The sequence below is a fragment of the Pestalotiopsis fici genome, assembly GCF_000516985.1.
Source record: "Pestalotiopsis fici W106-1 unplaced genomic scaffold PFICI_Scf_2, whole genome shotgun sequence".
In the NCBI taxonomy this organism is placed as follows: Eukaryota; Fungi; Ascomycota; class Sordariomycetes; order Amphisphaeriales; family Sporocadaceae; genus Pestalotiopsis; species Pestalotiopsis fici.
This window is the reverse complement of record NW_006917092.1, coordinates 2,524,732-2,551,873: the sequence shown is the minus strand read 5'-3', so window position 1 is coordinate 2,551,873 and position 27,142 is coordinate 2,524,732. Positions and strand designations below refer to the sequence as shown.

Genomic DNA, 27,142 nt, shown 5'->3' with positions numbered 1-27,142 from the left:
TACATGAGTACCTTTAGCCGACTACTTGGCACTGCTCCAAACCAAATGCATTCCATCCTGCTAACATTGATCGGCTTCTGCACTCGCATTCAAGTGAAAGCACAGTACTTGACGACTGCCATAAACCACGATCCGAAAACACAAAATCATCACATCAGCCTTTAACCATCCATTTGAATCCTCAAGCTTCATCCATAGCAACATCGGCATCACATTGCTCGGGGGTCTCCTGGGGTAGGGCTGTCTTGGGCTTGCGACCACGCTTCTTCTTGGGGGTCTCGCCAGCCTCGTCCTGGTTGCCCTGTTCGGTATCTGCTCCCTTGGACTTTGCGGTGCGCTTGCGAGGAGTAACGGCCTTGGTGGTAGCCTTGGCAGGATCGACAGCATTATCGGACGAGGTAACGTCATTGTTCTTGGTCTTCTCCAGGTAGGCAAGGCGCATCTTCTGGAAACGAAATCTGGATTTGTTTGGTCAGGCCTTTGGTCTTTACCAAGAGGTGCGGAAAGAGGGGCAAGGTGTCGGAAAACTCACTTGGCTGCGGCCAGGCTGTACTTGTCACCCCAAATGGCCTGAAGCTTTTGGCCAATGTCGTTCCAGCCCTTGATGAGCAGATCATCATTGCTCTGCGTCATAATGGTGAAGAGGAGTGTGGACACATCCTCTGGGCTCCAAGGAGAGTTGGCCTTAGGATCTGGGGTTGTTGCCTCGGACATTGTGACAATCGCAATGGTATTTGGATGAGAATGTGAAGGGAGGGTCCTGCAACAGAAAGAACTGAATGAGCAATCTTTTATCTACTGGGCTTTTTGAAACTGGCAAGAGAGGACTTGTTTGCCTGGACAGCAATCGCGGAGCAAGTGCGGCGATGTTGGCAGTCACCGATCGTTCTTGAGTGTTTGGCCAAAGGCCTGTTCGTAGGAGGAATGGAAATTTTTTCTATTTTCCGGAGGGGGTTTGGAGACTCACCTTGATGACGTCGCTGCTTAGAATGGAAGCTGTGCGAGGATGTGCGAGGACGGGGGCCAAAATGTTGAACACTTTGAAGGAATCAAGTGATGAAGACTATTGTGTTGTCAGGAGCTGATCAGAGGCGTCTGGTAAGTAACAGAAGTTGTGGTATGTAGGTATAAATAAGTAATAGTCACAAACTTTACCAGAAGCATTTCATCTCGCGTTTCAGATTGGAGGTATTGAAGCAACACCAATGAGGAGTCAACAATGCTATGTTGGCGCTATGAATGGAGTTTCAGATCGTTCTATCGATTGTGGTAAGCTGGGCAGTTGCGTGGGCGGTAGGCCAGTCAACAATGGGAAGATAGCTCCTCAGGCACAAACGACAAGATGACTGAAGTCCGCTGAGTTGGTGATCTTTGCTGGCCGATCATAGCGGTAAGCTCTCATTAGGCACCTGCCCCCCAAGCATGCGGCAGATCAATTTGATACGTAGCCCTGTTCCATGTGAGATACTCGAAAGATAATTGTACGATACAGGCTGGCTGTTCTCGACGAATGTGCCCGATTCAACCTTTGATGGAAACTGTGTTGATTGTGCCGGTACCGAAATTTCAAACTACAGTAAATACCGACACTCTCTGTATATCTAATTCTCTTTGTGCACACCCTCTAGTACCTGTTGACATGTACTTCAACGGAACCAGACCCCGTGTTGCGTGTCTTGATGTAGACCAGATCAGGGTGCTGCTGATCAGCACCCTGCTGCGTAATATATGCCATCAACCAAAATCCGTCATCCTCTAGGAGGAAATTGCTTCCAACATGTATCACATGTTGACTCCAATCTGAACAACCTGTAGCCATGTGAACCTCCACTGTACCAGTGCCGGTGTTATTAGTCTTGACGTAGTACAAATCATTGTACCTAGATGGAGCACTTCCTGTAGCTTGCTCCGAGCCGTTTGACAGCCACGGAGAGCGCTGTATGCACCAAACCCCGTCGTTCTCAATATTAAATGTTGTTGCCTGGTGCACGGAAAACGTCTGATAGTTTGAAGCCTTGCTCAAGACGTGAACCTCGATCTTGCCACTGCCGGTATTCCTGGTCTTGATATAGACTAGATCACCGTTGCTATCCATAGTCCAGGTGCCATCGTCCTCGGTTCGCATATTTGTCCTCCTGTGATGAAGCTGCTTGTAGCCAGTATCTCCACTAGCAGCATGGATTTCAACGTTTCCATCAGGCGTGTTCTTCGTCTTGATATAGACCAGGTCCGGTGTCCCATCTCCAGTGTAGTCTTGCATCAACCAAGTGCCATTATCCTCAATGTTGAAACAAGATTCAATCGAGATTTTGTCCTGGAAGCGCGAATCAAAGGTCGACCTGTGGACTTCGACCTTGCCATTCGTGGTATTTTTGGTTTTGATGAAAACTAGGTCAGCTTTCGAAAATGTCCAGATTCCATTGTCCTCGGGATGGAATTGCGTGCCAGTGGATAAAGCTCGGCGCTGATAAGGCCCTGCAATATCAAAATTTTCTAATAAGAAACGTTGAGAGAAGTGGCTGTATATTGACTGGTCTTCAAGTAGGAGCTTTCTCAAATCCGCTTGAGAATCCAGTCCTGTGGTCTGAGTAGCTTGGGATTTTCCAAAGGTCTGAGACGAAAGTGCCGCTCGAAGTCGGTCAAACGATTCCTCTCCTTCGCCGTAAATGAGTGGCATATGGATACCTAGGATGCCGAGTAGAGAATACGCCTTGTCCTCTGCGCGTGTTGTGGTTCGATGGACAGACCATGATATTCGCTCTTCTGTGTCAAAAGTGGAAAGCGAAACTCCTTGCAGAGCTGGAACAGGAATACTGGTGATTTTATGGATCTCCTGCTCAAGCGACTGCTTGTCGCCAAGCCAACCGCCATCTGATGAGAAGAAACTCACGTGTCGTGGCGCAATTAGCTCTTGCAACGTCCATCCACGATTAAACCATCTGCTTTGGTGGAAACTGGGCTTCCAATGTGAAAGGTCTTTCTCACTAGGACCGCTGCTAGGTAAGACGTCGGACAGGTACACGTAGCAGCGTTGAGCATTTTGATACCACCGGTACATCGAGTTGATTGCTTCTGATAGCTCGGCCGAGCTGGTCTTATCGATACAGCAAGTGTCTACCCAGAAATAGTCGAGGCCATCGCGTCTGGCCTGGCGCCCGCAGAATAGGATCTTCTGGTAGCCAGGTTTGTGTTTGCCCGTCTTATTTATGATATCGTGGAAGAGAACTTCGTCGTCATCTCCTTGTCCCCAAGTGTGCGAGAGGATGGCGTAAGGCAGAGTATGGTTTATCAGATCTCTTGTCAGCAACAGTTCATCTCCTTCTCCAAGCTGAAGAAGCCTCATTATTATGACTTGACCAGAGGTGGTACGAACCAGATGACTCGAAATGAAGGTGGCATCGACAAAGCGGGATTTTGTCCATATAAGCCCCCGCAGACTCCAGTAAGATTACCCCGTCAGCTGTTGGTGTGGGAAATTGATGGGGACTTAGTGTATTCAGTACAAATAAACGGATCTGGCTCAATGGGTTTAGTTAAATAAAATGCATAAAACCTAATTGCCTCCCACAGCCGACCGGAAATAGCCGTTAAGCCGGAGGTCCCGGGGTCTGGTGCTTTTATCCGTTAAAACGAGAGTTGTACCTATTACTTTAGTCAAAGTCAACTTTCCATAGTTGGTGGGGTTCTCAGCGATAAGATTATCCTCTATTCCAGATTTATCCCCTTTCGTCTTTTGTGCTGAGAGATCAGGCAGGGGTTGTACCAAATCCCTAGTTTTCAGACCCATACAGCAGTGCGGAGATTTATAATTACTTGCAGGCTCTTATAATCGCTGAACTATGTGTAAACGATGGTTAGACATTGCCAATATCAACCTGCAGCTGCCAGCAGCTGACCGAGATGTCATACAGATTGCATCTCTCATGTAGTGTTTCACGGAGAGATGGCAACATGCTTCTGGTTGAGGTAATATGGTCAATGATAAAGAAGGAAGGAATAAAATCTATTAACGTGGTCTTTTAGCATGGCTAACACAGCTGGAACTACTTCCGGGTTTCACCCTTCTGCAACTTAAATACAAACCATAGCCCTGATCGAAATGACCCTGTACTGCACATACTTATAGTTTGACAGCAAGGTGCTGCATTGCGAGGATGGACTCTAACTTCGCGATGAGTAATTTTCCATCCATGTAGGAAACCTTACATACCCGTCTGGTCAGTCAGGGTTTTGCACAATATGCCCTGCCGCCAAACGTCATCCGATGGTCAAGCTAAGTCCATGTATATATATGGGCAAGACTCATTGTTCCCCGTTCTGGAGAGTTATCTTGACTTTCACTCTACCGGTTTCTGCCAGCGGGTTCCCAGAAAAGTCATACACTACTAAAAGTGCAACACATGACGTGCGACAAAGAATACACTCCCCATACCCATCGAATACAGAATTATCGACAGCATGGATGCTTCTTTCGTCGCCAGCGAAACTTCGTCGGCCGAACCCGAAGACATTGAGGTTGATGCAGACGCATCGAGGATCATCATCCCACAGAAAGCCGAGCCAGATATACGAATCAATAACGAAGATTCTTGGAGTCGATTCGACGCTCTCATAGATCAGAAGGACCCTCAGAGTCATGAATTTGTTGTCAGAAACCACCATGTATTCTCACATGATACATACATCCTCCCCACGCTACGACCCTTTCTTGAAAAACTCATCAAAACCCGAAGTCACCCAACAAAAGGCTTCTGGTCTCGCATCCGCGATACGACTAGTCTATCGTTTCGCAAAATCTGTACGAAATGGATAGGCTCGCGGGTGTCAACGACCGCTCGTAAGGAACCTGGAGTGCTGCAATGGCCCAATGACGTGCCTGATGGTCGATACCTTCTTGTCAGTTCAAATCCAGAGGGCGATGATGAGGGCTACGAATATGGTGCTATAAGTATAATACTTATCAACGAGGAAATGGGTCGCTTGCGCTAAGGTCCGATTCTCGCTTGCGCAGCGCAGTGTATGTCTGTTATGTCGTGAGACCTCTATATACGAACGGGAAAGGAAGAAGCTGCAAGTTCCTCGGCCACTCGAACTAGGAGGCAAACCGAGAAATGGAAGAACAGGGCCAAAATGACGCGCGTCTATAGGACTTAATAAATACGGCCAATGCACGAACGGAGCTGACCTCGGCGCCCGAGATTTGGCCGGCCCGCTCGAGGACCGCATAGTCGATTAATCCCGGTCACATCCTACATACTTAAGTCTAGTCTGTTTGGACCATCCGAACTTTAAATACTTGTCATTCGAATGCCCCAGCTTTCTTCTTCCCCTCGAGCTTGCCGTCGAAAAAGTGCAGATCCATCAGGGTACCCGAGGAGCGGATGAGCACTCCGACGACAGCTCAGCATGTCAAACAACAATCAATCTGATGATGGAAACCTCACGTGTATTCCCTCCGAGATCTGTCGCCTTGTAGCCGCTCTCCTGGAAAATTGCGATATCAAGAATCTTCGCCTGGTGTGCCGGGTGTTGCGTGACAACTTTCCTCTGCGCATCGGGAGAGTCTTCCTCTCTGCCAATCCGCTCAATGTCCAGACTTTCCGCTCGATAGCAGAGCACGAGGTCTATCGGCACGGTATCACCGAGATAGTCTGGGATGATGCACAGCTGGTAGCCGGACTAGGGCAGGAGGAAGGGGAGGAGATGCAGCAGGACCAAGGCTACCCCTCAGACGAGGAGAACGGACACTCTGCCCCACGATGGTTCTCGCTTGCCTGTCGTAAGAACCTGGGTGACGAGCGTAGTCGCAAGGGTGTCGAGGAGCGCCCTGCCTGGAGAGCTAGGATGCAGCAGCTGGAGGCGCAGCTACCTGTGCACGAATCGTGGGCAATCTATCAAGATCTGCTTCGCCAGCAGCAGCAGGTCCTGGCGGACGGATCCGACATCGCTGCCTTGAGGTACGGCTTGTCACGCTTCCCAGCGCTCCGCACAATCACCGTCACCCCGGCAGCCCATGGTTACCTCTTCGCCCCTCTGTACAAGACGCCCATGATCCGCTCATTCCCTTACGGTTTCAACTACCCCATCCCCCACGGGTGGCCGATGCCCCGTCCTGAGGACCTGCCTTACGAGCTACGCCCATGGTCAGTGAAGGCCGAACGTGAGCAGTGGCGTGGTGTTAGCATTATCCTCCGCGAGCTGGCCCAGCAGCCATACCATCGGGTCAACGAGCTCCTGTTCAACGTGCACAACGTCAGCACCGGCGTGAGTTCTCGTATCCTTGAGCAGCCGTGCGAGGAGTATGAGAACCTCGCGGCCCTGCTCGCCCGCCCGGGGTTCCGGTCCCTGGACCTGTCACTGCTTGCTGACGGGGATGAGGACGGCGCCTGGGGAACTCTGCGTAACGGACGGCTGCACAAAGCACTGGCCAAAGCGACGGACCTCGAATACCTCCACTTCCGGACTGAAACTGATTTTGATCAGTTCGACATGCCAGACCAGGACTTCCCTCGCCTGCGCTCTCTGCTTCCGCTGGAACACTGGCCAAAGCTGCAACACTTGAGACTGACCAAGGTGCTGGTGGATCACGACGAGCTCCTAGACGTGCTCATCTCTCTCCCCACAAGCATCTGCACCATCGAGCTCAGCCATCTGCGGTTCATGGAAGAGGGCGGGGACCGTGGGTACCAGGAACTGATGCGAGGCCTTCGTGAGGATCTCGACTGGCGCAACCTGGCGCCATCCCAGAGGCCCCGGCTCGTGGTGCATGCAGACGCGAATGGGAGCAGACACTTCCGGTACCAAGATCTCGACGCCGAAGTCAATGACTTTGCCTACGGGCAGGGAGATAACCCGCCCGGGGACATGTACGCCAGCCCGAGCGCCGGTGCCATACGCAGCGCCTTTGAGCCTGAACTCGAGGTTTTCACGCTGCATTACTAGGCACAGCAGCAACAAGTATCAACCTTAATCCGAGATTCGGATCTCAATATGCATCCTGATTACGGTACATCTGCTGTTCAACTATAGAGGACTGCAAACTCGGATCATAGATGTAGTCTGGCGGATGCCCCATTCGCAGCGCCGCCGTTACAACACGCCCCACGATTGATAGAGCTGTATTGTATAATCCGAGTCTAGAGGAAATGATAGAAAAGCCTAGGTATATGCTTAAATCGTACTTCCAAGATATATTCACATCCGCCGATCGTGGAGGCTGTAACTACGCCAGGTAACTAAATGCTTGTGGAAAACGTTTGCCAATCCTCGCGGGCCGAGCCTAGTGAAAGACGATCGCTTGACTATCGGGGGTTTATAACACTTGCATGTCAAGCCACACCACCTCGTTGGTTGAGGACTGGGGTGAATCCTTCGGGTTCATGTTCGGATCGAGCAGAAGAGGTGCGGCCGAGAGGCAGAGATACGGCCGAGACACAGCCGAGGTCCACCCGCTCGATGTAGTCACTGGCACCTTCTGGGCACGAATGTATCAAATATCAGTGCACTTAGTGGTTTACTTCAATATATGGTACTTGATTCATTAGAAAGTGACTTGAAGATCTTGAAACTAAATATTGAATTTGGAACTCAGTCATTGGAAAAAACGGCTATCGTATAGTCGATTTTACACCACATCGGTGGTTAGTTTCTAATCAGTACAACGCGCACTGGTTTTATTGGTACATAGCACGCACATTGAATTATGCATGATTTCAGTTCTCAGTGGAGATTTGCAAGCGTTCACGGTCTCCAATAATATGCGTGTCTCACTTCGGGGATCTCCTTCATGGCGTAATTGGTACTACATGGACTTCCGAAGCTGAATATTCATGTCTCTGGCACGATTAGTCTTGTGTTTCCTTGTGACGGGGAATTGAGTACAGTACTTTCTCTTATGGCGTTACTTATATTACACAGCCGAGCCATAATGTCTGTGGTGATGGGGAACTTGCCGAAGCTGAAAACGTACAGCGCGGACCATGTATACCTACCGATATGTTATATTACATGCACGCTCACCGACTCGAAACTGAGCAGTAGCGACATTGTAAATACCTCATTCTGGTGCCGAATTCATCAGTAAGTAGGTTTGATGTCAAAGTTGCAGTTGTTATTAACTGATCCATTCACAGTGCAGATTGTTATTGCAAAGTATTTGTTGCCTTGGACCAACACCAGCCTCTCGACAACATTGAACGATGATCCAACTTCGAATAATGGCCAAACGTTGGCACAGTCAGTCGCAGCTGGTGCTCCCCCTCCAGCACAACCGCCAATCGAAACCACGGGTCGTGGTCTGCTGACACTCGAGAACGCCGGGGCTCTACAAATGGGCTTCTGGGTGCCCAATCGTGTCTATGCGCATGTCAAGTTCCTTGCACCGCTTCGAACGCAAGTATCCAAGCTATATGAATCGAAGCAACTCAAGGATTTACACCCAGTGGTGGCAGATTTCAAGGAATGGGTCACATCTCATAGTGTGTACCGTATGTGGGTTCGCGCAATGGTTGAGCAAGCCAACACATTTATTGCGACGCTGGACAGAGTCACCAAGGATCAGATCAAGAAAGATGGCGATACTCTCTGGATTTCCAATTATGACGAAATCTTTAACATTATGAACGCGATTATTCAGACATCTCCCGCGTTCAACAATACCGTCCAGGTTGGCTGCCCAATGAGTGGTTTCTTGGCAGTCGGTATGGGTACACAAGCCGGAGTTGCCCTGTTCCACGACGCAACCTTCAACGGCCAATTCCAAAAGGTACTCAATGCTTGGAATGCCTTTCTGAAGAGTCCCAAATCCCTTGACAAGCTAGACATTACCAACCCTGAAAAGCCGGGATCATGGATTTCCAAGGAGGCATTCAAAGCAGGCGTTTGGGACGATATCCAATATGACCCTACACAACCGGGCTACGGCTTCGATTCTTGGAACTCTTTCTTTACGCGCCCATTCGCTCCTGGTGTCCGCTCATTCGACGGTAATGGGACAAACGTTGTAAATGTTGGCTGTGAGACGACTCCGTGGGCGTATGTGCAAAGCGCCGATCAAGAATGCAACTTTTGGATCAAGGATGGCCAATATTCCCTCATTGACCTCTTTGCCAGCAAGAGCGATATTGCCAGTCTCTTTGTCGGTGGGCCAGTCTATCAGGGCTTCTTGTCAGCCGTACACTACCACCGTTGGCACTGTCCCATTGATGGTCAGCTGGTCCTCTCTTGGGTTGAGCCCGGTACATACTTTGCCCAGAGGCCCAACCAGGGCCAAAATCCGGGACTATGGGAAGGTATGGGGTCTCAGACGTACATTCCCCACGTCGCGACGCGTGCCATATTCATCTTCAAGCACCCAAAGTGCGGCCATGTTGCCATGGTCTGCATCGGCATGGTCGAGGTATCGACCTGTATCATTGAAAAGGACTGGATTGTGAAGCCAGGTGACGACCCTAAACCCATTAGCAGAGGGACTGAGATTGGTCACTTTGAGTTCGGTGGATCTACGCACATGTTGTTGTTTGAGAAGGATAAAGTGACGCTTGAAGACTGGGCAAAGGGGCCGCCATCTGTCGACGTAGTGCGCATGGGCTCTGTAATCGCAAGTGCACTGGGCTCGAACTAAAGGGCAAGATCACAATCTCTAGGACAGACGTCTTGGCCATCGGGTCGTTCTGCGAGTGAGGCAATGCAAGAAGGGAGTAACTTTGACCTGAGAATCTTGCTAGCACAATTTACATGCCACTCTTCACAACGCAATTGATCATTATCGTTATTTGCGAAATAATATCTTAGTGCCATGATGCCTAGAATCTGAGGACCGCCTTGCCGAAATTCTTGCCCGCCAAGAGGCCAATGAAGCCCTCGGCAGCATTATCAATGCCAACAGTTTCATGAGTAATGGCCTTGAATGAACCTTCCTTGATGAACTTTTGTACCCTTTCCTGGTGCTCCTCATCGTAGAGAGGGCCCATGTTGGCATCGCTGACGATGAAGCCACGCATGGTCAAACGCTTGTGGAGAACCTTGCTGATGTTTGTGAGCGGGTACGGGTCAGAGTTATACTCTGATATAAAACCGGAAAAAACGACGCGTCCAAACATATTCATTGCGTCAAGGCTGGCGGCAAGATGATCACCGCCGACATTTTCATAGTAAATGTCAATGCCATCTGGCGCAAGGCGCGCCAACGCCTCGGCAGGCTTCTCGGTCTTGTAGTTGAATCCGCCGTCAAAGCCCAGCTCCTTGGTGATAAAATCGAGCTTCTCTTGAGATCCTACAGACCCAATCACCCGTAGACCTTCATGTTTGGCAAGTTGCCCGACAATGGCACCCACCGCGCCGCTGGCTGCCGACACGAAAATGGTTTCACCCTTCTTTGGCTTGCCAATTTCGTACAGCGATGAGTAGGCAGTCAAGCCGGGCATGCCCAGTGCGCCTAAGAACACGCGTATGTCCTCGATGCCCAGCGGGTTTTTCAACTTCTTTAGGGTCTTGAGCGGCTCGCCTTCAACAGCAACGTATTCTTGAATTGGGAGACGTCCAATGACAATCTCCCCCTCGGGGAATTGTGCGTTGTTTGAACGCAACACCTTGGCAATGCTCCGACTATCAATGACCCCATTGATGGGATAGGGATTATTGTACGTCTTTATTGCTGGATCGCGCATTCGACCGCGCATATACGGGTCAAAGCTCGAGTAGAGTGACTGCACCACGATGCCATCAGCTGGCGTGGCTACATTGGCATCATAGGCTGCCTGCTCGGTGGTAATGTGTTCGCCCGCAACAGGCCAGCCCTTGGGGATTTTCTTGAAGACAAATGCCTTGTTGGAGGCCATGGCGACTGATCGATGTGCGTGAAAGAAGTGTTATGATGACAAGTGAGTATGCCCAAATAGTCACTGTGCAATGCCGTTTGATTCGGGTTTCGATTTATATTAGTCAATTATACTCAATTACAAATGTCTTGATCGCATTAGTAATCTAGGCACAAGTATTCTCCAGTCTTGCCACGGGGAAGAAAAGAAAGAAGCTCAACCTCGGTGCGGGGTTCTATTCTTGGTTCTTTACTCCCCACTTACCAATCATGGTAATGACAATTATGCGGACATATATGCTTGGGGCAGCACGTGTTTCCGGGGTATCGATTGTTTTTATTCGCTCTCTTCTCTTCCGGTCGTATTGTCTCATTATGTCACTGCATGATTATTCAGATCATCTGGCCTGTCGGTCTGTCTCTGTTCATAGCCCGTATACCGGCTCCACAAAAAAAGCCTCCCTGTTCATTCCGCTATAATGTTATACAATGACGCCATTTCCGGCTAGGACCTGGATTCACTACTAGACATTTCTAGTATTGTTACCTCGGTATGTATCAAGGTAGACTACCTAAATAACCAGTACACAATCTTGTACAGCGCCTCCAACTCCATTGAAGAAATATCATGCGCAATGCCCTCGAGATGTCCATAGCCGATGCAAGATAACGTAGCAATGGATCTGGCCAAGCGACCCAAATGAAAGGCTTATTCCAGTGGCATATTTTCTTGTTTTTGGAGCCAACCATTGACATCTGCAGCGTGGCACACCATCAATCCAGCATGTCCGGCCAAAGGCTATAATTCATAATGGTCCACTAAACGACTTTCTGTGCGGAAGTTGAGGGATGCTGCTGTTTTGTACCTACGAAGTAACGGGGATTGAGCAGGAGGTCGGACGCTTGTATTATGAATACGTTCCTGCTCACCTACCTAGTCGCCAAATGTATGATACTTACCTTACCTCTTATATCCGGATCATTACGAATCCTCTTGGATTTCATGCGTGAACCAAACCTGCCTGTATTTTATATGTCTTTGGCTGCCGAGTTCAGTATTCTTATTGCTTGGATAGTTCTCGTGTCTCTCTAAATTATTGGTATATATGGTAGCTAGCCACTAACATTAGTGTAGCACTGCACACGCGGGGCAGAGGCCCGGGATCCGAATCCTGCTAAGCACAGACAGGCCACAGCACTAACCTGAGGCTCTTGACTGCTGTGCCTTTTGCCAACATTGCAAGCTAAAATAACCAACTACTTCCCATGCATGCTATAATCATTTCGGTCCATCTTGCCTGCATACCTCTATTAAACAACACCAGCGACGCGACGCAATTTCCACCCAGCGAAACATCGGCTAACATATTCATGGCTGCACGATCCCTCCTGGGTGTACTCACTTCTGTGACCCCGGCGCCTGAATTGGGACGTGACATTTATACCAACCAAGGGTGGGTGCCCATTTCGTTTATCATATTAGTCCCCTTGATATCCATCTGTAACCGTCACTCATAACACGGAGGTAGACCTTTGATTCAGCAACCTGTCGGAGAAGCCGCCTTTGGTGGCTCCATTCTCAGTCAAGCCATCTCTGCAGCCGCGGCAACGGTCCAACCACTTCTACATGTTGTTTCGTCGCAGTCATCCTTCCTCCGCCCTGTCCAAGCCAGCAGCCATGTCCACTACCATGTTGAGCGCACCTCTGATGGCCGTACATCTGCCACGCGTGTCGTGCGAGCAACCCAAGGCGGCGGCGGCCCTTGCCTTTACGTGGCCATTATCTCTTTCCAAACGCACGGCTTGGTGACGCCGGCCAACAATGAGCATAACGCTCTAAAGTATGCTGAGCCCCTGCCGGACCTCGGTGGGCTCCACCCCCACAGTATTCCAAAACAGGACTTTCCGCAGCTCTTTCAGTTGAGCGACGAAAGTCTTCAAGTCCTGTCGAAATTTGGCGTGAGCGCTGATGATCCCTTTGACTGGCGACTTCTCCCGTTGGAAAAGTCGGTATGCAAATCCAACTCTGCACAGATCCACACTTATGCCTTTGTTCGTGCTGAGCCGCGGTCGACGCATTCTGGAATCTCTCACTTGGCCGCCATGGCCTTCTTGTCAGACATTTCGCTCTTGGAACTCTCACTGATGGCCAATTGGGAATCGGTGCACGAGGACGCTCGAGCGTTGGCCATGAGTACTACATTAAACAGCCAGATTACCTTGCATTCCCCCACGGCGAGAATTGACGAATGGATGGTGTGTGAGAGCGGCATATCGTGGGTCAAAGGTGGTCGAGTGACAAATTACCAACGTTTCTGGAATGCTGCTAATGGTGAGATTCTGATGGAATGTACTCAGGACGCCATTATCAAGCATGGGCGGGCCCAAATATAGTTTTATAAGACTAATATGCAAACAACTGGCTTGAGAGTGCTTTCCAGTGACCTCGTTCTCTTGTAAACGTCTGTATATTGCACCAACACAGTCTTTTGATGCTATAACCATTGTGATTGCGAATACCATTCAAATTTGTGCTGAAGAATTTTGGCCATCAACCTTGAAGCCGATGCAATGCTGAATGCTGCAATTGTTACCTTGGCTGGCTCTGACTTTACAGTCCACAAAGCATCGTATCACGCCCAATGAACAGCAATTCAAGCTATCACTGCTGAATGAAATGACACATAGGAATTACTGTAGACATCGGCGGCCTCGCCAAAAGTCACTTTGCTCCTGGCCCTAGAGCCAACGATATGGTGTCTCGTATATGAGCCTGTGGTAGACTACATACTCAAAATTGAGCCGTGTCAGAATCTACGATTGGTCTCCATTCTTTCTACACCGACTGTGGTCAATATTAATTTTTGATTCAAGCTATTGTGCCCGTTTTTGAAACTTCCCGTCCTCTTCAGCTGGCCTCGTTCCTGCGTTCCGTTCAAAGGAGCCAATTAGGACTTATACTCAATGCCCATGTCTTGTACATTCCGTTAAAATGTTTCACGTGCAGGCTCAGCCCTATTTTGTTCGTTCATGACAGTATAGTCTTTCTGCGCTCAGCTGGCTTCATTCATGTAAATGTACTTTAATGATCCAGTTAGCATTTATATGTGTTGTCTTGTTTTCATCGGTCTTTCCACGCCTCTCAGAACTAGTTGTTGCCAAAGTTCCTGTCGGTCTCACCTATTACTAATTAGGACATGAATTGACTTTCTTTTCTTGAGAAGCACTTACAAATGTAGGACTATTGGGGCGAGCCAGTCCCTTTTCCTGGGAGATAAAAGACCTCGTCTTCGCCAGGATGTAATCATCTTTTCGGCAACATTCATTCCACCATTAAGATCTTCTCCAATTTGGCAATCACAAAACGATCACTGCATCTTTCAACATGTCCTCACCAATCGCAAACGGTGCCATTGTCACCTTCACCAATCTTGGCTCGCGTACTTGTATTGACCTCGCTGGCGGTATGACTATCATGTGGAATTCTTAGACAATGTGTTTATTTACTGAAAGATTACAGGCAATTCTGGCAACGGCGTAGCCATTTCTGGGTGGAAGTGTCATGGTGGAAGTAACCAGAAATGGCAACTTCAGCAGGTCGGCAAGACTGGCCCCTGGCCCGTTTACATGATCAAGAATCAGTATTCTGGAAGTAGGCCTTTCAAAAAACATTAATCATGTTCCTGATGTTTTCTTACAAGACTGAATAGCTTACATGGACCTTTACCTCGGTGGTACGGCTGACGGGACGCCAATCTATGGGTGGCAGGGGAGCAATACCGCCGGGTCCGGCAACCCCCATCAACGCTGGAGATTTGTCACTGGTGATCCTCAGAATGGGAATGTCGTCTTGTGAGGTTTCTCATTTCCAGGACTCGGCGCCGTATACTCACAAACCAACTAGGATCGAGAACATTGGCGCCGGCACATATGTCGACCTCTACCTTGGAGGCGTGGCGAATGGGTAAGACTTCAAGCAACAATTTGACTGATATGATGAAAAACCATCTGACTTTTTCTCCAATAGAACTGGGATCAACGGCTGGTCTCTTGCAGGCGACTTGAGCTCTGGCAATCCGCACCAGCAGTGGACGGTCACCGTGACCCAATCTTGACCGGAAACCGCCATGCTTCACTAAATGCCCCTGTACCCGCACCCGGCAGCAAAGATGAAGTTCTTGGTAGGGAATTTGTATGGAAAGTCCTTGTGATACAGGGTCGAGAAGAATACAGGATTGCTAGTTCCCTACACTATTTACCTTGAAATAAAAGCAGCTATATGCCTCATCAAATCGTCTAGTTCCGTACCTTGGGCTCTCAGAAGTAGTCCAGATGAAATGGAGCCCCGCAGTTGTGTTAGCTCCTCTCTTATGGTCGCACGCGCGCACTCACTCTTCTACCTAATCCACAGCTTCATCTCATGGGTCGATATCTGTTCACCACCCGACGAAATTCACAAATATCACATAGGACAGGACATAATACTTGCGGCTCGGAAATGATGCCATACCATCAGTTTATCCCGCCATCGGACTCAGCTGCAGAGTATGTGCCCCCGCCGGACATCTTGGGCACTCTTGAGCGTACACACGAAGGGAACGACGTCGAGATACCTGGTCCCGTGCTGCAAGCAGCGAGTCTTTCCGACACTCGCATCCTGCGCGGCTTGCTAAAGTCCGGATTTCCTGCAACCAATTATATAGTTGGGCCTCTGAATAGTCCTTGGCAAAGTGCACTCGTCAATGCAATCTTTGCCCTGCGTGCTGAGAATGCAAAGATATTGCTGGGTCACGGCGCGAACCCGAATGGATTTCCGGACTGGTGTTTTCTACAGGCGAGCTCAAGATTCATTCGAGGACGCCCCAGCGACTTGACTGTGACAGGAGGCTGCCATCTCCCACTAAGAGCAGAAGTGCTCGACCATGTCAAGCGATCCGACGACACCTCTGCCTTGGCCAGCGATCAGACAGCCGATCTAACAGAAGCCGAATTAAAGCTGCGAAGAATAGGCAGATCTCGATTTTGGTCCGAGGTCGATTTCCCTCTCACGGATTATCCAACAAACAACCCGTCGTCGAGTCTCTCTGCAGCTACAGCCGTACGAGATAACTTGCTCTACTTGCATCTCATCGAGCATGGCGCCGATGAATCTGCGTGGAAGAATAATGGCACTTTGGGAAATCAAGTTGCCGGGGTTCCTTCATCGTGGGCAGTCGAGTCACCATTATGGATTGTCGTCAGGAACAAGGATCACGAATTTTTACAATTTCTACTAAAACGTGGTCACAAACCCGACCACTTTCCCAGCAGCCTCATTACCCGGCCCATGAACGCCATCTCGTATGCCATTGCGACGAATTGGAGAGATGGGTTTGATACTATGGCTCCCCTGGCAGATATGTCGCTCGCAACGCCGGTATATCAATGCCATCTTGTTCATTTTGCGATAGCGACACTTGATCTGGGTATGGTCAAGCATATGCTGAGTAAATATGAAGGATCAGAGGCCATTGTACTACGGAGCATTCCAAAAACAGCTCTTGGACACGGCCTTTTGCATCTTGCGAGTCTCCCACTTGACGATACCTTTTTAAACATGCATTCTCTACAATGCTACACGTCTATTCATGATTTCAGGACGCTAGAGACAGCCTGGCGTCCATTGCAACTACAAAGCACAGCCCCTGTTTCGTCTGGCAGACGAGCGAGAGGCGGTAGAGGAAGATCCTCCAACCGTCCTCCCCAATTTAGTTTGGCGCCTCCTCATGATTTCGAGGAGCAGGAGGAGGTCATACGCTACCTTTTTAGCATGCTTCCCAGTGAGGAGTTGCAAAGTCAGGATATCTACGGGAATACACCGCTACACTATCTAGCATCTGTACGACATACGAACGGCCGTCTGATTGACTGGCTGAAAGACCTCCCCGCTGGCGAAGCAGCTTGGACAACGTCAAACTCCTGGGGGTTTTCTGCTCAAAATCTACTAGAAAGTGGCAAGGCCTCAGAATCAGACTGGAGTAGAATACATATGCCATTCTGGAAACGTGGGTAAGTACCGGATATGTTCTTGACTTGTTGCAGCTGAATATTCGAGTCCAATGAGAAATCATACCAGTTGCAATAGCTCTAGTACTACAGCGATATGGCGTCTCAAGTGCTAGGTCCACTGACACAATACGCTCCTCCTAGACAGAGATTATTAAACGCATCATCAATGATATGGTTTCCGGTCTGAAACTGCTCAATTGCGATATTGTAGTCTGCCTCCAGCAATCAATAGTAGTCATGGTCCATCACAGCATGCCATCGTAGCAGGTAGACGTTGTGCCGCTTGGCGGGCCAGAATACCGATTACGGGCACTGCGAGTCTTTCGACTGGGATAAAGCCGTCACTGGGACCGATGCCAATATGAGCGCCAATTGCAACGCGTACATCAGACCGAATGGATTCCGACAAGCATGTGTTAGATATCTAGTGAATATAATCATGGCCTGTGATATGAACATAAATACCTTCTAACCACCACAAGGTGTAAACTCATATTACGTTATCTTCAACTTCTTACCGGAGGTGCCCTAGAGTAAATCTCATCTTCCCGTATAGCGTCTTTCTAGCTCCGTAAGCTGTTTCTTTCCTTGGACACCAATCGAGAGTGTCTACCGGGAGTCGCTCTGTGGCGGTGAGAAAGTTATTCTAGAATCAACTACGCGCCGTGATATACGCAAAGAGCTCAGTCATCATATCATGTAGTGATTACAATGATTGAGAATCCTGAAAAAAACTGAAAGGGGCACGGAAAATAACAACTATAACAAAACGCAACGCGGCAAAGCTCACTTGGAACAAGACTATGTAGGCAAGCTAGGTCTCAAGATGGCCAAATTGAACCGCAAAGCCGCCCATCTCATCTGCTTCTGCGAGGCCAGTCTCGCCGGGCAGGCAGCAGAAGCCATCGGCAGGGGCTACGACCCAGCCGCGGTCTACGACGACCTGGTGGCGAGCAGCCCCGGCACCGACGTCGTGGACGTGGGCTCGGACCTCCACAACAGCGAAGTCATGAACTCATTTCTCAACACAGCCGACGCGACGGACACGGGCATCGTGACCGAAGCAGCGCTGCGCAGCGTCTATGATGCCTACGCGGCCGTGCTGGCGCGTTGTCTCACGGAGCGCTGGATGGAGCCCACGATCAAACTGAATTCTTTGCTCTACACTTGGGAGATTCTGAATGACCGCCACCACTACCTGAGAAGAATTGTTCTCGGGTACGCCAAGGTTCGTAATCCCGAGGAGAGAATTGGTCAGTGGGAGGCCGATTTTGAAGAGGTCTTTGACGAGCAGTATCACACGACCGGTTTCAGCAGACCCCTTGTGAATGCATGCGACGGGCTTGACACTTGTTCGGGGGTGAAGGAACTGATTGCAAAGGCTAGTAGAGAGGACGCTCATACACGCCAGCTCCTGGCTGAGCTGTGGTCGTAACAATGGCTCATTGCTCATGCTTGCCAACATGCCTGCCAAGTCAACTCTCTCATGGATGCTGCAATGTTTGGTAGTCTGCTAGATGATGCAAGCCTGGTTGGGAGGCTTGATAGGGGGAACTAGAATGAGGGAAGGATGAAAGACTATATCAAGTGTGATTGTGAACTTTGGCTCTTTTAAGTGTTAGCATGAAAGCTGCAATATAACGATGACTTGGACATGATAATAAAAAAGAGACGGAGTTTCCGATTCCGACAATATAGTAAATAGAGGCCCTTCCCCTGTATCCAATAGCCTCGCCCGAGTCCGAGCCGGACAACCATCCGTTAATCATCATTCCCTGACGGGTCGATACCGCTCGCTTCAATCCCCTCAACAAACACAGTATGACTCCTAGGTATCGCCGTTGCACCAGCAATACTAAAGTTAGAGTGTCCATCCGCCCAGTGCCACCATGACATGTAACCCTCCAAAGTATAACAAAACCACCCATGCTCCTCACCATGATCGTGCTCTAGCTCAGATCCTGCCTCTATCTCACAACAGTTGAATGAAGCCTCGGTATCGTTCACAATTGCCTCACCATCCTGAGCCTTGTGAACGCAAATTCTTTTGGGGTTCATATAAATTGTGCTCGGTGCCACGCCAACCAGGCATTCTCCCACCGCCCGCTGAGCGCCGTTCTCGTAGTCGAACAAGATACCTGAGAAGATTAGAGAGTCCCAAAAATAACATTCCTCGACTTGAAAAATCTGCATTCTAGTGACGCCACCAAGGGGGGCCGCAGAGAAGTATTGGGATCCAGGATTGTCCCACGCGGGTTTATCCGCCCATAAGGGACGAAACTGAACAGAGGAGCTACCGCCGGGCTCAGAAGGGGGGTGCGCTCCGACGTCGCTGACTTCCAAGGATGGCATTGATTTGTAGATCAGTAAGCTCGGCGACAAGTCACTCGCGACGTGGTCTACGTAGTGATCATGCTGGGGCCCAATTGCAAAATCGCCAGCCAATTGTGTACGAAACTATTTGAATATCGTCAGGAGAGGGAGCACGCTGGTATATGTTGTATGGAATGATTGACTTACCACAAATGCAGGCTGTGATGTTGAGAAATCAGTGGCAGTAGAGCCTCGGGAGCGGAGACGCAACCCAATCGCAGTGATTCTATCACCCTTGGCTATAGGAACATAGGTCCAACACAAAGATGATTTAACCACTTTGTGGACTTTGTCAAATGCGTTCTTAGCAGTCACTTCGGTCGTTGTATGCCCATGAATCCAGTATAAGCGGCCAACTTGGTTGTAGAAAAAGGTGAGACCCGTGATCTTTTGCAGATCGATGGTTCGTAGCCGTGCTTCTTGGCCGAGGGGGCGCGCGAGGCAGTTGATATCGGGATGATCTGGTATGTCCCAAATGTAGAAATTGTAGACATGGCTGGAATATTTGAGGCGCAAGATACCATACTATATATCATCGTCAGTTTCTTATGCAATGCAAAAAGGACTTTCAAGATGGGAGCAGAGGGGAAACACGAACCTCGAACGCTGCCAGGACTTCTTCGCCTGGAATGAGTTTCACTACGGTGTATGCTTCCGTACCTGTTCGTCTTCTCCTTTGACCTGTTTCTCTTTCTGATGAATTTTCGATGCGGCGAATGCCACGGCGGTCGTAGGTCAAGCGAGTGAATGACAACTCGTTCGTCGATGATGATGATGATGATGACCTGGATGGTGATATTTTTGGCATTTCTCCGCGAGTCCACGACAAAACGTTCCTGAGAGGTACCGCCATTGATAAGGGCAGTGTCTGTGGTGCCGCTTTCAACTCCCTGCCAAGTCGTACAGCAGCAATGCAACGGAAGAAGGCTGCCCCCTCTGAGAAGTCGGCTATCATGCGGATGATCTCGGGTGGCAGCAACTTCAGCCCTGGAATTCCACAGGCTGTTGCCCAGTGGTACACTTGGGACACGACCTTCGAATCAGCTTTAGGTGGCGCGATCTATGAAAACCCAGAGTCAGAAATCGTTCTCCTCAGGTTCAGATCTGACCGAATCAAGAGTGAATATATGGCCCGCGTTCGAATGGAGATGGACTATCTTCAAATCCCACCCTTGAGACATGATGATAGGGATAGAAATAAGCTAGAGTACTAACCTGTAGACTCAACGCATTGGCCCAGGGTTTCCGAGCTCGGATCGCCACCCACAAGCGTTTGAGCCTGTCCTCTGTCTGGCACTCGGCCTCGAACAAGGTATAGCAGTCGGCATGGACTGCAACCATATTTCTCGAACCATCATCCTCGCTGATGCGGGGGCAATTCCGGCATCTTTTTTTCCAGCACTACAACAACATGTGTTAGCAATTGCCCGTTAGAGTAGATAAGTGAGTCTGAAACAGCTCTTTCAAGTAATTTGTCTGAGCCCGCTCTCTTGGAGCACCAATTTGGGCAATACTTGCTCATGAGACAACCTAGAAAAGGAGAGAATTGACACCAGGAGTTGCTTACTAGAATGTTTTCGAGGCAGTCTATTCTGGTCGATCTGTCTTTCTTGGCTATTGCCTGGTGTGTAACTTGGCACAGCTCTGGACTATTCGTAATGCCGTGGACTATGAAAACAAATGTGAGAACATATATACAAGGCTGCCAGCACTGTATATATATTTTTTGCCAACTTACCTGCTCTAATTCGCATGCCTGGGGTCGTAATTGGCCAGCCGCAAATGCCACAATCGAACGGTACAGGGTTGTGAATGGCATCGATTCGCGGGTCTGCCGCCCGAGCCCCCGCGATAATGCTTCTTCTCATGGCGGTGATGAGAGGAAATACGGTAGCATAACAATGATCCCTTCCCAGATGTTGCACATGCAGTGCTTTACTAGATTGCTTTGCAATGTTTGAGAAAAGAGAGAAGAAGAGCTGCCTTATGATATGATGGCCAAGACCCCGGGCGTCCTCAGCCTTTTGGGGTTACCGAGTGCTTTTGGGGGAGGTCGAGTAGTTCCACCCCGACTGTGTTGGGTAAGGTGACATATGTACCCTTGGGGCGGCCACTTGCATGAATGTATATGCAAGGCTGTATGCATGCATACATACATTAGGCAAATGACAGCTTCGCCCAAGGATAACATCACTTTTCATTGTACGAGGGGAATAAAGCCGATGACTGCATTTCTACCGAGTCGGTCATTTGGGGACTGCACAGGAAAACCCAAGATTCTCAACATCTGGTGTCCATGTCGGTCTAAGCAAGTTGACACATGGTACGTGGCCAACGATTCACCATCAATCCCAACAAACTGTAAAGATCAAGCAGAAAAAAAGAGAACGCGGGGTGCTTGTGATGCTCAATATTCTGGAGATTGTACAATTATAGTACATGATAAAACGTATACATGCATGGATCATTTTACAGTGGCCAGGGTCCCTTCTCATCTGGCAAGCATTTGGAGTCCCATCTTTTAGGGTCAGCTGCTGCTCGCTTTTCACCTCTTGGTTGGGTCACGCCAGTCCTTGGTATGGCTCAATATGATCTTGGCTGCCGCCTCCGGGCTGTGCTGTCGGCCCAATGCCTCGACAAAGTCTCCCTCGGGGTCCATGAGGTAAAAGTATATGCTGTGGTCTACCAGGTAGTCCTGGCCCGGCGCAACGTTCTTCGGCGTGCTAAAATACACCCGGTAGGCTTTGCACACGTCCTTGATCTGGTCGTATGTGCCCGTCAGCCCGATGAATGCGGGGTGGAACTCGGCCAAGTAATCCTTGAGGACCTTGGGAGTGTCGCGAGCTGGGTCGCAGGTGATGAACAGAGGCAGGACAGCGCCCGGACTCTCGGCTTCAACAAGATCGAACATGCGTGCCATCTTGTCAAGCTCCTCGGGGCAGATATCGGGGCAGTGGGAGAAGCCGAAATAGACCTGTGTGAGTCACGATTATTAGCTTTGGCTGTTCTCCTCAAGAATTCCTTGTGCCGTGTCCATGCACACGGAGGTCATGTAGAGACTCACCAGACTATACCGCCCCTTCATGTTGGCGCTTGTCCAGGGCTTCCCGTCCTGGTCCACCAGCTCGAACTCGCCGCCGACCTTCGGCCGGCCAACGCCCTTGGTCGCCTCGGCGACGCGCTTGCGCTGCATGCGCTGCTTCTCGTGCTCAAAGTACCACACCAGTCCGCCGCTGGTTGCCACGAAGAGCAGACCGGCCTTCCAGGAAAACGGACCAGTGCGGTATCTGCTCTTCTGCTCCTCGACGGACCGGGACTTGAAGCGGCGCTGCTCGATAGTGACGACCCGGGAACGCAGACATTGCTGTTGCTGTGCCAATGAAGCCTCTGGAGCTGTCGGCCTACGAGCCGTGGCGGCTGTGGATGAGAGGAAGCGGCGGCATTGTTGCCGAGTTGTCTGTTGGGACTGCAGCAGCGAGCGCAGGGCGCCCGACGATGGCGCTATCGATCGTGACATAATCCCAGAGGGTTTGCGGTTGGTTGGAGAGGCAATGGGAAACGATGGTGCTCGGTGTTTCAATAGGCCGCCAAGTCCGAGGAGGTACGGTATCAATAGATCGACCACCTTCTCGTTCAAAGTTGTATTGACGTTGAGAGTCAAGACGTGGGCATCCGTCGTATGATGTCTTCCAAAACCATCAAGCTCAGCGTCCCGCAAAAATTAGATTTCCAGTAGCTCGGCAGCATTCTACGCCAAAACGGGACATGAGCTACGCAGAGCTCTGGGCGGGCTCGGCGGGCTTCAGGATTCAGGCTAGCGCCACTTTTATCTGCGCCACAACAAGCCTGAAAAGAGTATAGAGATGTCGTCGTTTATACGCAACCACTACAATAACATTTTTCATTGCCAAGGCAGCAGCCATTCATAGTAGCGGAACATGTTGATTTGTTGGCACTTGGGTAATTTTCAGCTACTCAGCGAGGCGGGACGGTAGCTGCTCAACGCCGCTTTCATCTCAGATAAACCTTGACCACCGACAGTTGGCACACGCTGCTTGTAGTGAGAATCGCAGAATGCAGTGGTTGGGTCTCTTTTTCCCCGCTAAAATATTACGAAATGCCTTATCTACAAGTACAAAATTCAAGATGCGCTGGGTACAGAATGATGTGCCCTTCTGTGCCCATGGTTTTCTCCTCCTCTTCAACAATTATTGACTCCAAATGAGTCGTCCCATCTGCCCGACGCTGTGCCCTTCCACCAAATGGAGCCAACGCCAATGCCGATGCAGAATATGAATACCCATTGAGAGGTGTTCACACCAAAAGGAATTCTTGCTTCCAATTGAACAGAAGTCCAATATCAAAAGGAAGCAGAAAAGGTAAGCACCCAATAGAACCAGACGATACCAATCGCTTGGAGTGTCATTAGTGGTCCTGAAGTAGGAAAGCACTGTCCTCGGTCCTGATTGAGCTCTTGAAATGAGCCAGACCAAATTATTAGCTTGATAGTGCCATACGAATTCTTCCAAGTCGCCAAAACTTGACCATACCCCCCAAAAAGCAAAGCGGTTGGTCCGACGTATGGGCGGTAGATTTGACGACAGCCAGACTTTGTCTTGATCCCCACAGCGCTTTGGGGACATGTAGTTAATGAAGTACTGACAAAGTCCCCAGGCATCGAACGATCAAGGCCAAAAATGGGAAATGGATCGAAAACATGGCTTAAATGTTCGAATCGCGAACGAGAATGATCATGTCGATTGAACATGAATCATCAGCCACGGCTTACTTGGCTTTGGCTTGCGCTCGTCCGACTGCGTTCCTCTTCCTCCTCGAGTACATCACTAAGTCGAGTAGGGTGGTGATGGCGAGCTCCAGCCTCCCAGCTAGGAGAGTTGTAGCCTCCACTAGAATAGTCAGGGACTTGACTGTACTGCGGTTCAGCCCCAGTCGACGAAGGCGGCTGCGTAGCAGGTGGCAAGCCCGGTGTTTCAAACTCATCTATACCAGCGTCAGAATCACTGTCCAATGCAGGGGCATGAAATGGCATTCTGTCTCTCCGAGAGTCCCTGACAAAATTACCATGGGCGTCCATGGTATACTCACTTTCGCTGTAGGTTCCCTCGGACCCGTAGCTACCTTGGTGATGAACCGTCGCAGAGGGTTGATAAGAAGGCCCAGGAGCTGGCGACGACGTCACGACGGGTTGAACTGCCGGAGCCTCGCCATACTCGGGGCGTGAACTCGAGGTTTGGCTGTACTCGGGTTCGCCCGAACCATAGGCTTGCTGATCTCGCCGACTACTGTGTCGGCTCACGCCTTGCGTCATGGGTACTACTTGCACACCGCCGACAATGGTTGGGTGTCCTTGCTGGAGAGATGCAGTCCGATCTCGCTCCTCCTGCTCTCGTCTGCCGAGCTCATCCCAGGCACGGCGAGCCTCCTCTTTGGAAATTTGGAGCTCCTTGCGTAGCTCACTGATCTGTTTCTGAGTTCGAGAGTTACCTCTCTCATGCTCAAGCGCCTCGCGAATAGCGTCTGCTCTACTAAGACGCTCTTTCTCCAGGGCAGCTTCTAGCATTGCGGTGACCTCCTGATGACGTTCGATTTCAGTGCGCGTATCGAAGAACCAGCGCTGAAATTTACGTTCAGAGGATGCTCGAAGACGCTGCAGTTCGACCACGGCATGGAACAAATTGGCACCTGCAGAAGAAAGGTCTTCCACATTACGGGCAAGGTGTTTTGACACGGGATCGTTGTTGATCTCATCCGCGTTTTGCTTTAGCTTGCGAAGCCAAAAGCTCAAGAGTCCCTCCCAGTGTGCAGACAAAGTTTCCCAGCGCTCGAATGCAGACGGAAACGAGTTTCTACCTCGGCCAGCTGCTCCAAGCTGCTCTGAAGTCTGCCCAGGCTGTAGCTGTGGCTGTGGGAGTGCACCTGCGGCCTCGTCTGCGGCCGGAGGCTGTCCATGAAGCGTCTCCGTTTGGCGCTGGGACGGTTGAGGCGCTACATTACCGGCGGGCCTCGACGCGTCCGGGTAGAGCGCGCTGGGATCGGGGCCCGAGCGACTACCAGCCCTAGCCGTTCTTCTGTGGGTAGCATCTCCGACGGGTACGGGTTGGCGCGCCTCGGCTCCAGCGCCAGCAGCAGCTCTTCGCTCAATTTCTCTACGCTCCGCTTCTCTTTGAGTTGCCTCTTCAACCAACCGTGCCTCCTCGGCAGCATGCTCACGTTCTAGTCGTTCGCGTTCTTCTCTTTGCCTGGCCTCTCGCGCAGCTCGCTCCTGCATAATCATCCGAGGTCCTCTAATCCCGGACGATGGTGACCCAGCGGGCGCTCGAGCAGCAGGCATCCTGGACGAGGAGGGTACGTTGCCGTTAGAAGTGGAGATATTACCGCCAAGCAGATCGGCCATTGAGGCTGATTCCTCTACAATGTCAGGCGTGAGCTTGAAGGGTCCGCGCAGGAGCTCCTCAAGAGTGTACAGAACAGCACGGTGAGTACGCTTGGAGATTCGAAAAATTGATTCGGGATCTGGAAGGTCGAGCACGTTCTTCTGCCGCAGAGAGATGGGCGAGTCTTCCTCTTCGTTGTCTTCACTACTCAAGTCTTGAGAGAGTTGCCGAGGGGGCAAGCGAGGCCGAGCAACTGTTTTGCCCTTCTCCTGAGTATGAGCTTGGACGTTTTGGTTTCTGTCACCAAGAGTGACGACAGGCTGGGGATGGTCTGCTGCAGGAGTTGGTCTGGGCTGCCGAGGTTCCGGTCTAGCTGGCTCTGGGCTGGGTGTGGCAGGAAGGCGAGGAGTGCGCCGTAGGCGGTGCTGCGAGGAGGGAGTCTGAGATCTGTGTTCAGGAGTTATCGTGAGCACTCGGGGTGGAGGCGTCTGTAGTAGCGAAGATGGGCGCTGCTGGCGCTGGGGTTCTGTAGTTGATGATGGGTCGTTGCGGTCGTGACGGTCGTAAGAAATGGGCTGGGGGTTCGGTGCCGACAACTTTGTTGTCGCGTCTCCTGCCGCCCGGAGAGAAGCTGGGGAAGACAAGGCGAACTTTCACCACGCGTTCGTGGTGAGTTTAAGGATGTCGCACACCAGGTCCGTAATTTGTATGTATTATGGGGTGGTAGCTGTGTAGCTAAGCTCTCGCAGCTTGAGGGTGTTGCTTGAAATGACGTGTCCGATTTTGCAGCAGATGGCTGGAACACACAATAACGTGGGTTTTTGTGAGACCCAGGAATATCCGGCCAAACTCAACATGCAAAAGTTGTAATGAGTTGGAGATGGAGTAAACTCAAGAATGAGAGAACTGCAGGGTACACCAGTTTCTGCAGGATTGCAGGTGCTTGCCGACGGTACCTCTTTTGCCAGGAACCAGGTTTGCTGTGTGGTGGTGGTGAATAGGAAACTCGGAGGCTGGGCCAGCGGTGGGAAATGCAGATGGCTGGGCAAGTTGCGAGAACCAAGCTTATTCAAAGCGACCATGGAACAAAGTGATGATAGTAAACCAACAACCATAAAAAAAAAAACAGGTGGTAACTAAGAGTGACTGATGGTGAAAATGTGCTCTTTTCTGTGTTGAAATGCGGCAGCGCCGACGACGCAAAGAGGTTGCTTTGAGTCTGCCGCTGTCTGTCTGTTGTCTGTCGTCGGCTCCCAAATTGTGTTTGGTGATGGGTGCGGCGCCGCCCGACTACAACCAACCGATGTCAGCCTAATGGGCGACAGCGCCCGCGCTGCACACCCTCGCAATCAGGCAATTGGGTCGATATGAGCTCTCCAAATTTGAGTGCAGGCGTCGAATTATTTCTCAACTGCATGCGCGCATATCAATGAGCGTAGTAAGAGGGTCAATTGGGCGCGGCGACAGACAGATGAGAAGACAATGACACAGGCAAGAGCTGTGGGCGTGG

General features: G+C 50.4%; 13 protein-coding genes across 13 annotated transcripts; 7 read left to right on the top strand and 6 right to left on the bottom strand.

The window, feature by feature from the left end:
- Window positions 1–181: 181 nt before the first annotated feature.
- PFICI_02973 (uncharacterized protein) lies at window positions 182–714 on the bottom strand (the record flags this gene model as incomplete). Its single annotated transcript, XM_007831554.1, has 2 exons — window positions 182–458; window positions 533–714. 2 exons carry the CDS (start codon window positions 712–714, stop codon window positions 182–184), a joined length of 459 nt encoding a protein of 152 aa, XP_007829745.1.
- Window positions 715–1,624: 910 nt separating this feature from the next.
- Window positions 1,625–3,343, bottom strand: PFICI_02972 (uncharacterized protein; the record flags this gene model as incomplete). Its single annotated transcript, XM_007831553.1, has 1 exon — window positions 1,625–3,343. The coding sequence occupies one exon, from the start codon at window positions 3,341–3,343 to the stop codon at window positions 1,625–1,627; it is 1,719 nt and encodes a 572-aa protein (XP_007829744.1).
- Window positions 3,344–4,458: 1,115 nt separating this feature from the next.
- Window positions 4,459–4,989, top strand: PFICI_02971 (uncharacterized protein; the record flags this gene model as incomplete). Its single annotated transcript, XM_007831552.1, has 1 exon — window positions 4,459–4,989. The coding sequence occupies one exon, from the start codon at window positions 4,459–4,461 to the stop codon at window positions 4,987–4,989; it is 531 nt and encodes a 176-aa protein (XP_007829743.1).
- A 417-nt stretch (window positions 4,990–5,406) lies between these two features.
- PFICI_02970 (uncharacterized protein) lies at window positions 5,407–6,942 on the top strand (the record flags this gene model as incomplete). Its single annotated transcript, XM_007831551.1, has 1 exon — window positions 5,407–6,942. One exon carries the CDS (start codon window positions 5,407–5,409, stop codon window positions 6,940–6,942), a length of 1,536 nt encoding a protein of 511 aa, XP_007829742.1.
- Window positions 6,943–8,092: 1,150 nt separating this feature from the next.
- PFICI_02969 (uncharacterized protein) lies at window positions 8,093–9,622 on the top strand (the record flags this gene model as incomplete). Its single annotated transcript, XM_007831550.1, has 1 exon — window positions 8,093–9,622. The coding sequence occupies one exon, from the start codon at window positions 8,093–8,095 to the stop codon at window positions 9,620–9,622; it is 1,530 nt and encodes a 509-aa protein (XP_007829741.1).
- A 181-nt stretch (window positions 9,623–9,803) lies between these two features.
- PFICI_02968 (uncharacterized protein) lies at window positions 9,804–10,838 on the bottom strand (the record flags this gene model as incomplete). Its single annotated transcript, XM_007831549.1, has 1 exon — window positions 9,804–10,838. The coding sequence occupies one exon, from the start codon at window positions 10,836–10,838 to the stop codon at window positions 9,804–9,806; it is 1,035 nt and encodes a 344-aa protein (XP_007829740.1).
- Window positions 10,839–12,187: 1,349 nt separating this feature from the next.
- Window positions 12,188–13,210, top strand: PFICI_02967 (uncharacterized protein; the record flags this gene model as incomplete). Its single annotated transcript, XM_007831548.1, has 2 exons — window positions 12,188–12,270; window positions 12,346–13,210. The coding sequence occupies 2 exons, from the start codon at window positions 12,188–12,190 to the stop codon at window positions 13,208–13,210; spliced, it is 948 nt and encodes a 315-aa protein (XP_007829739.1).
- A 991-nt stretch (window positions 13,211–14,201) lies between these two features.
- On the top strand, window positions 14,202–14,931 carry PFICI_02966 (uncharacterized protein; the record flags this gene model as incomplete). Its single annotated transcript, XM_007831547.1, has 5 exons — window positions 14,202–14,280; window positions 14,337–14,468; window positions 14,527–14,668; window positions 14,721–14,780; window positions 14,844–14,931. The coding sequence occupies 5 exons, from the start codon at window positions 14,202–14,204 to the stop codon at window positions 14,929–14,931; spliced, it is 501 nt and encodes a 166-aa protein (XP_007829738.1).
- A 383-nt stretch (window positions 14,932–15,314) lies between these two features.
- PFICI_02965 (uncharacterized protein) lies at window positions 15,315–16,868 on the top strand (the record flags this gene model as incomplete). Its single annotated transcript, XM_007831546.1, has 1 exon — window positions 15,315–16,868. One exon carries the CDS (start codon window positions 15,315–15,317, stop codon window positions 16,866–16,868), a length of 1,554 nt encoding a protein of 517 aa, XP_007829737.1.
- Window positions 16,869–17,690: 822 nt separating this feature from the next.
- Window positions 17,691–18,299, top strand: PFICI_02964 (uncharacterized protein; the record flags this gene model as incomplete). Its single annotated transcript, XM_007831545.1, has 1 exon — window positions 17,691–18,299. The coding sequence occupies one exon, from the start codon at window positions 17,691–17,693 to the stop codon at window positions 18,297–18,299; it is 609 nt and encodes a 202-aa protein (XP_007829736.1).
- A 326-nt stretch (window positions 18,300–18,625) lies between these two features.
- On the bottom strand, window positions 18,626–20,578 carry PFICI_02963 (uncharacterized protein; the record flags this gene model as incomplete). The annotated part of the gene is made up of 4 exons (XM_007831544.1): window positions 18,626–19,321; window positions 19,385–19,762; window positions 19,836–20,297; window positions 20,453–20,578. 4 exons carry the CDS (start codon window positions 20,576–20,578, stop codon window positions 18,626–18,628), a joined length of 1,662 nt encoding a protein of 553 aa, XP_007829735.1.
- A 1,204-nt stretch (window positions 20,579–21,782) lies between these two features.
- On the bottom strand, window positions 21,783–22,754 carry PFICI_02962 (Protein SCO1; the record flags this gene model as incomplete). Its single annotated transcript, XM_007831543.1, has 2 exons — window positions 21,783–22,211; window positions 22,302–22,754. The coding sequence occupies 2 exons, from the start codon at window positions 22,752–22,754 to the stop codon at window positions 21,783–21,785; spliced, it is 882 nt and encodes a 293-aa protein (XP_007829734.1).
- Window positions 22,755–24,011: 1,257 nt separating this feature from the next.
- PFICI_02961 (uncharacterized protein) lies at window positions 24,012–26,714 on the bottom strand (the record flags this gene model as incomplete). The annotated part of the gene is made up of 2 exons (XM_007831542.1): window positions 24,012–26,207; window positions 26,589–26,714. 2 exons carry the CDS (start codon window positions 26,712–26,714, stop codon window positions 24,012–24,014), a joined length of 2,322 nt encoding a protein of 773 aa, XP_007829733.1.
- Window positions 26,715–27,142: the final 428 nt, after the last annotated feature.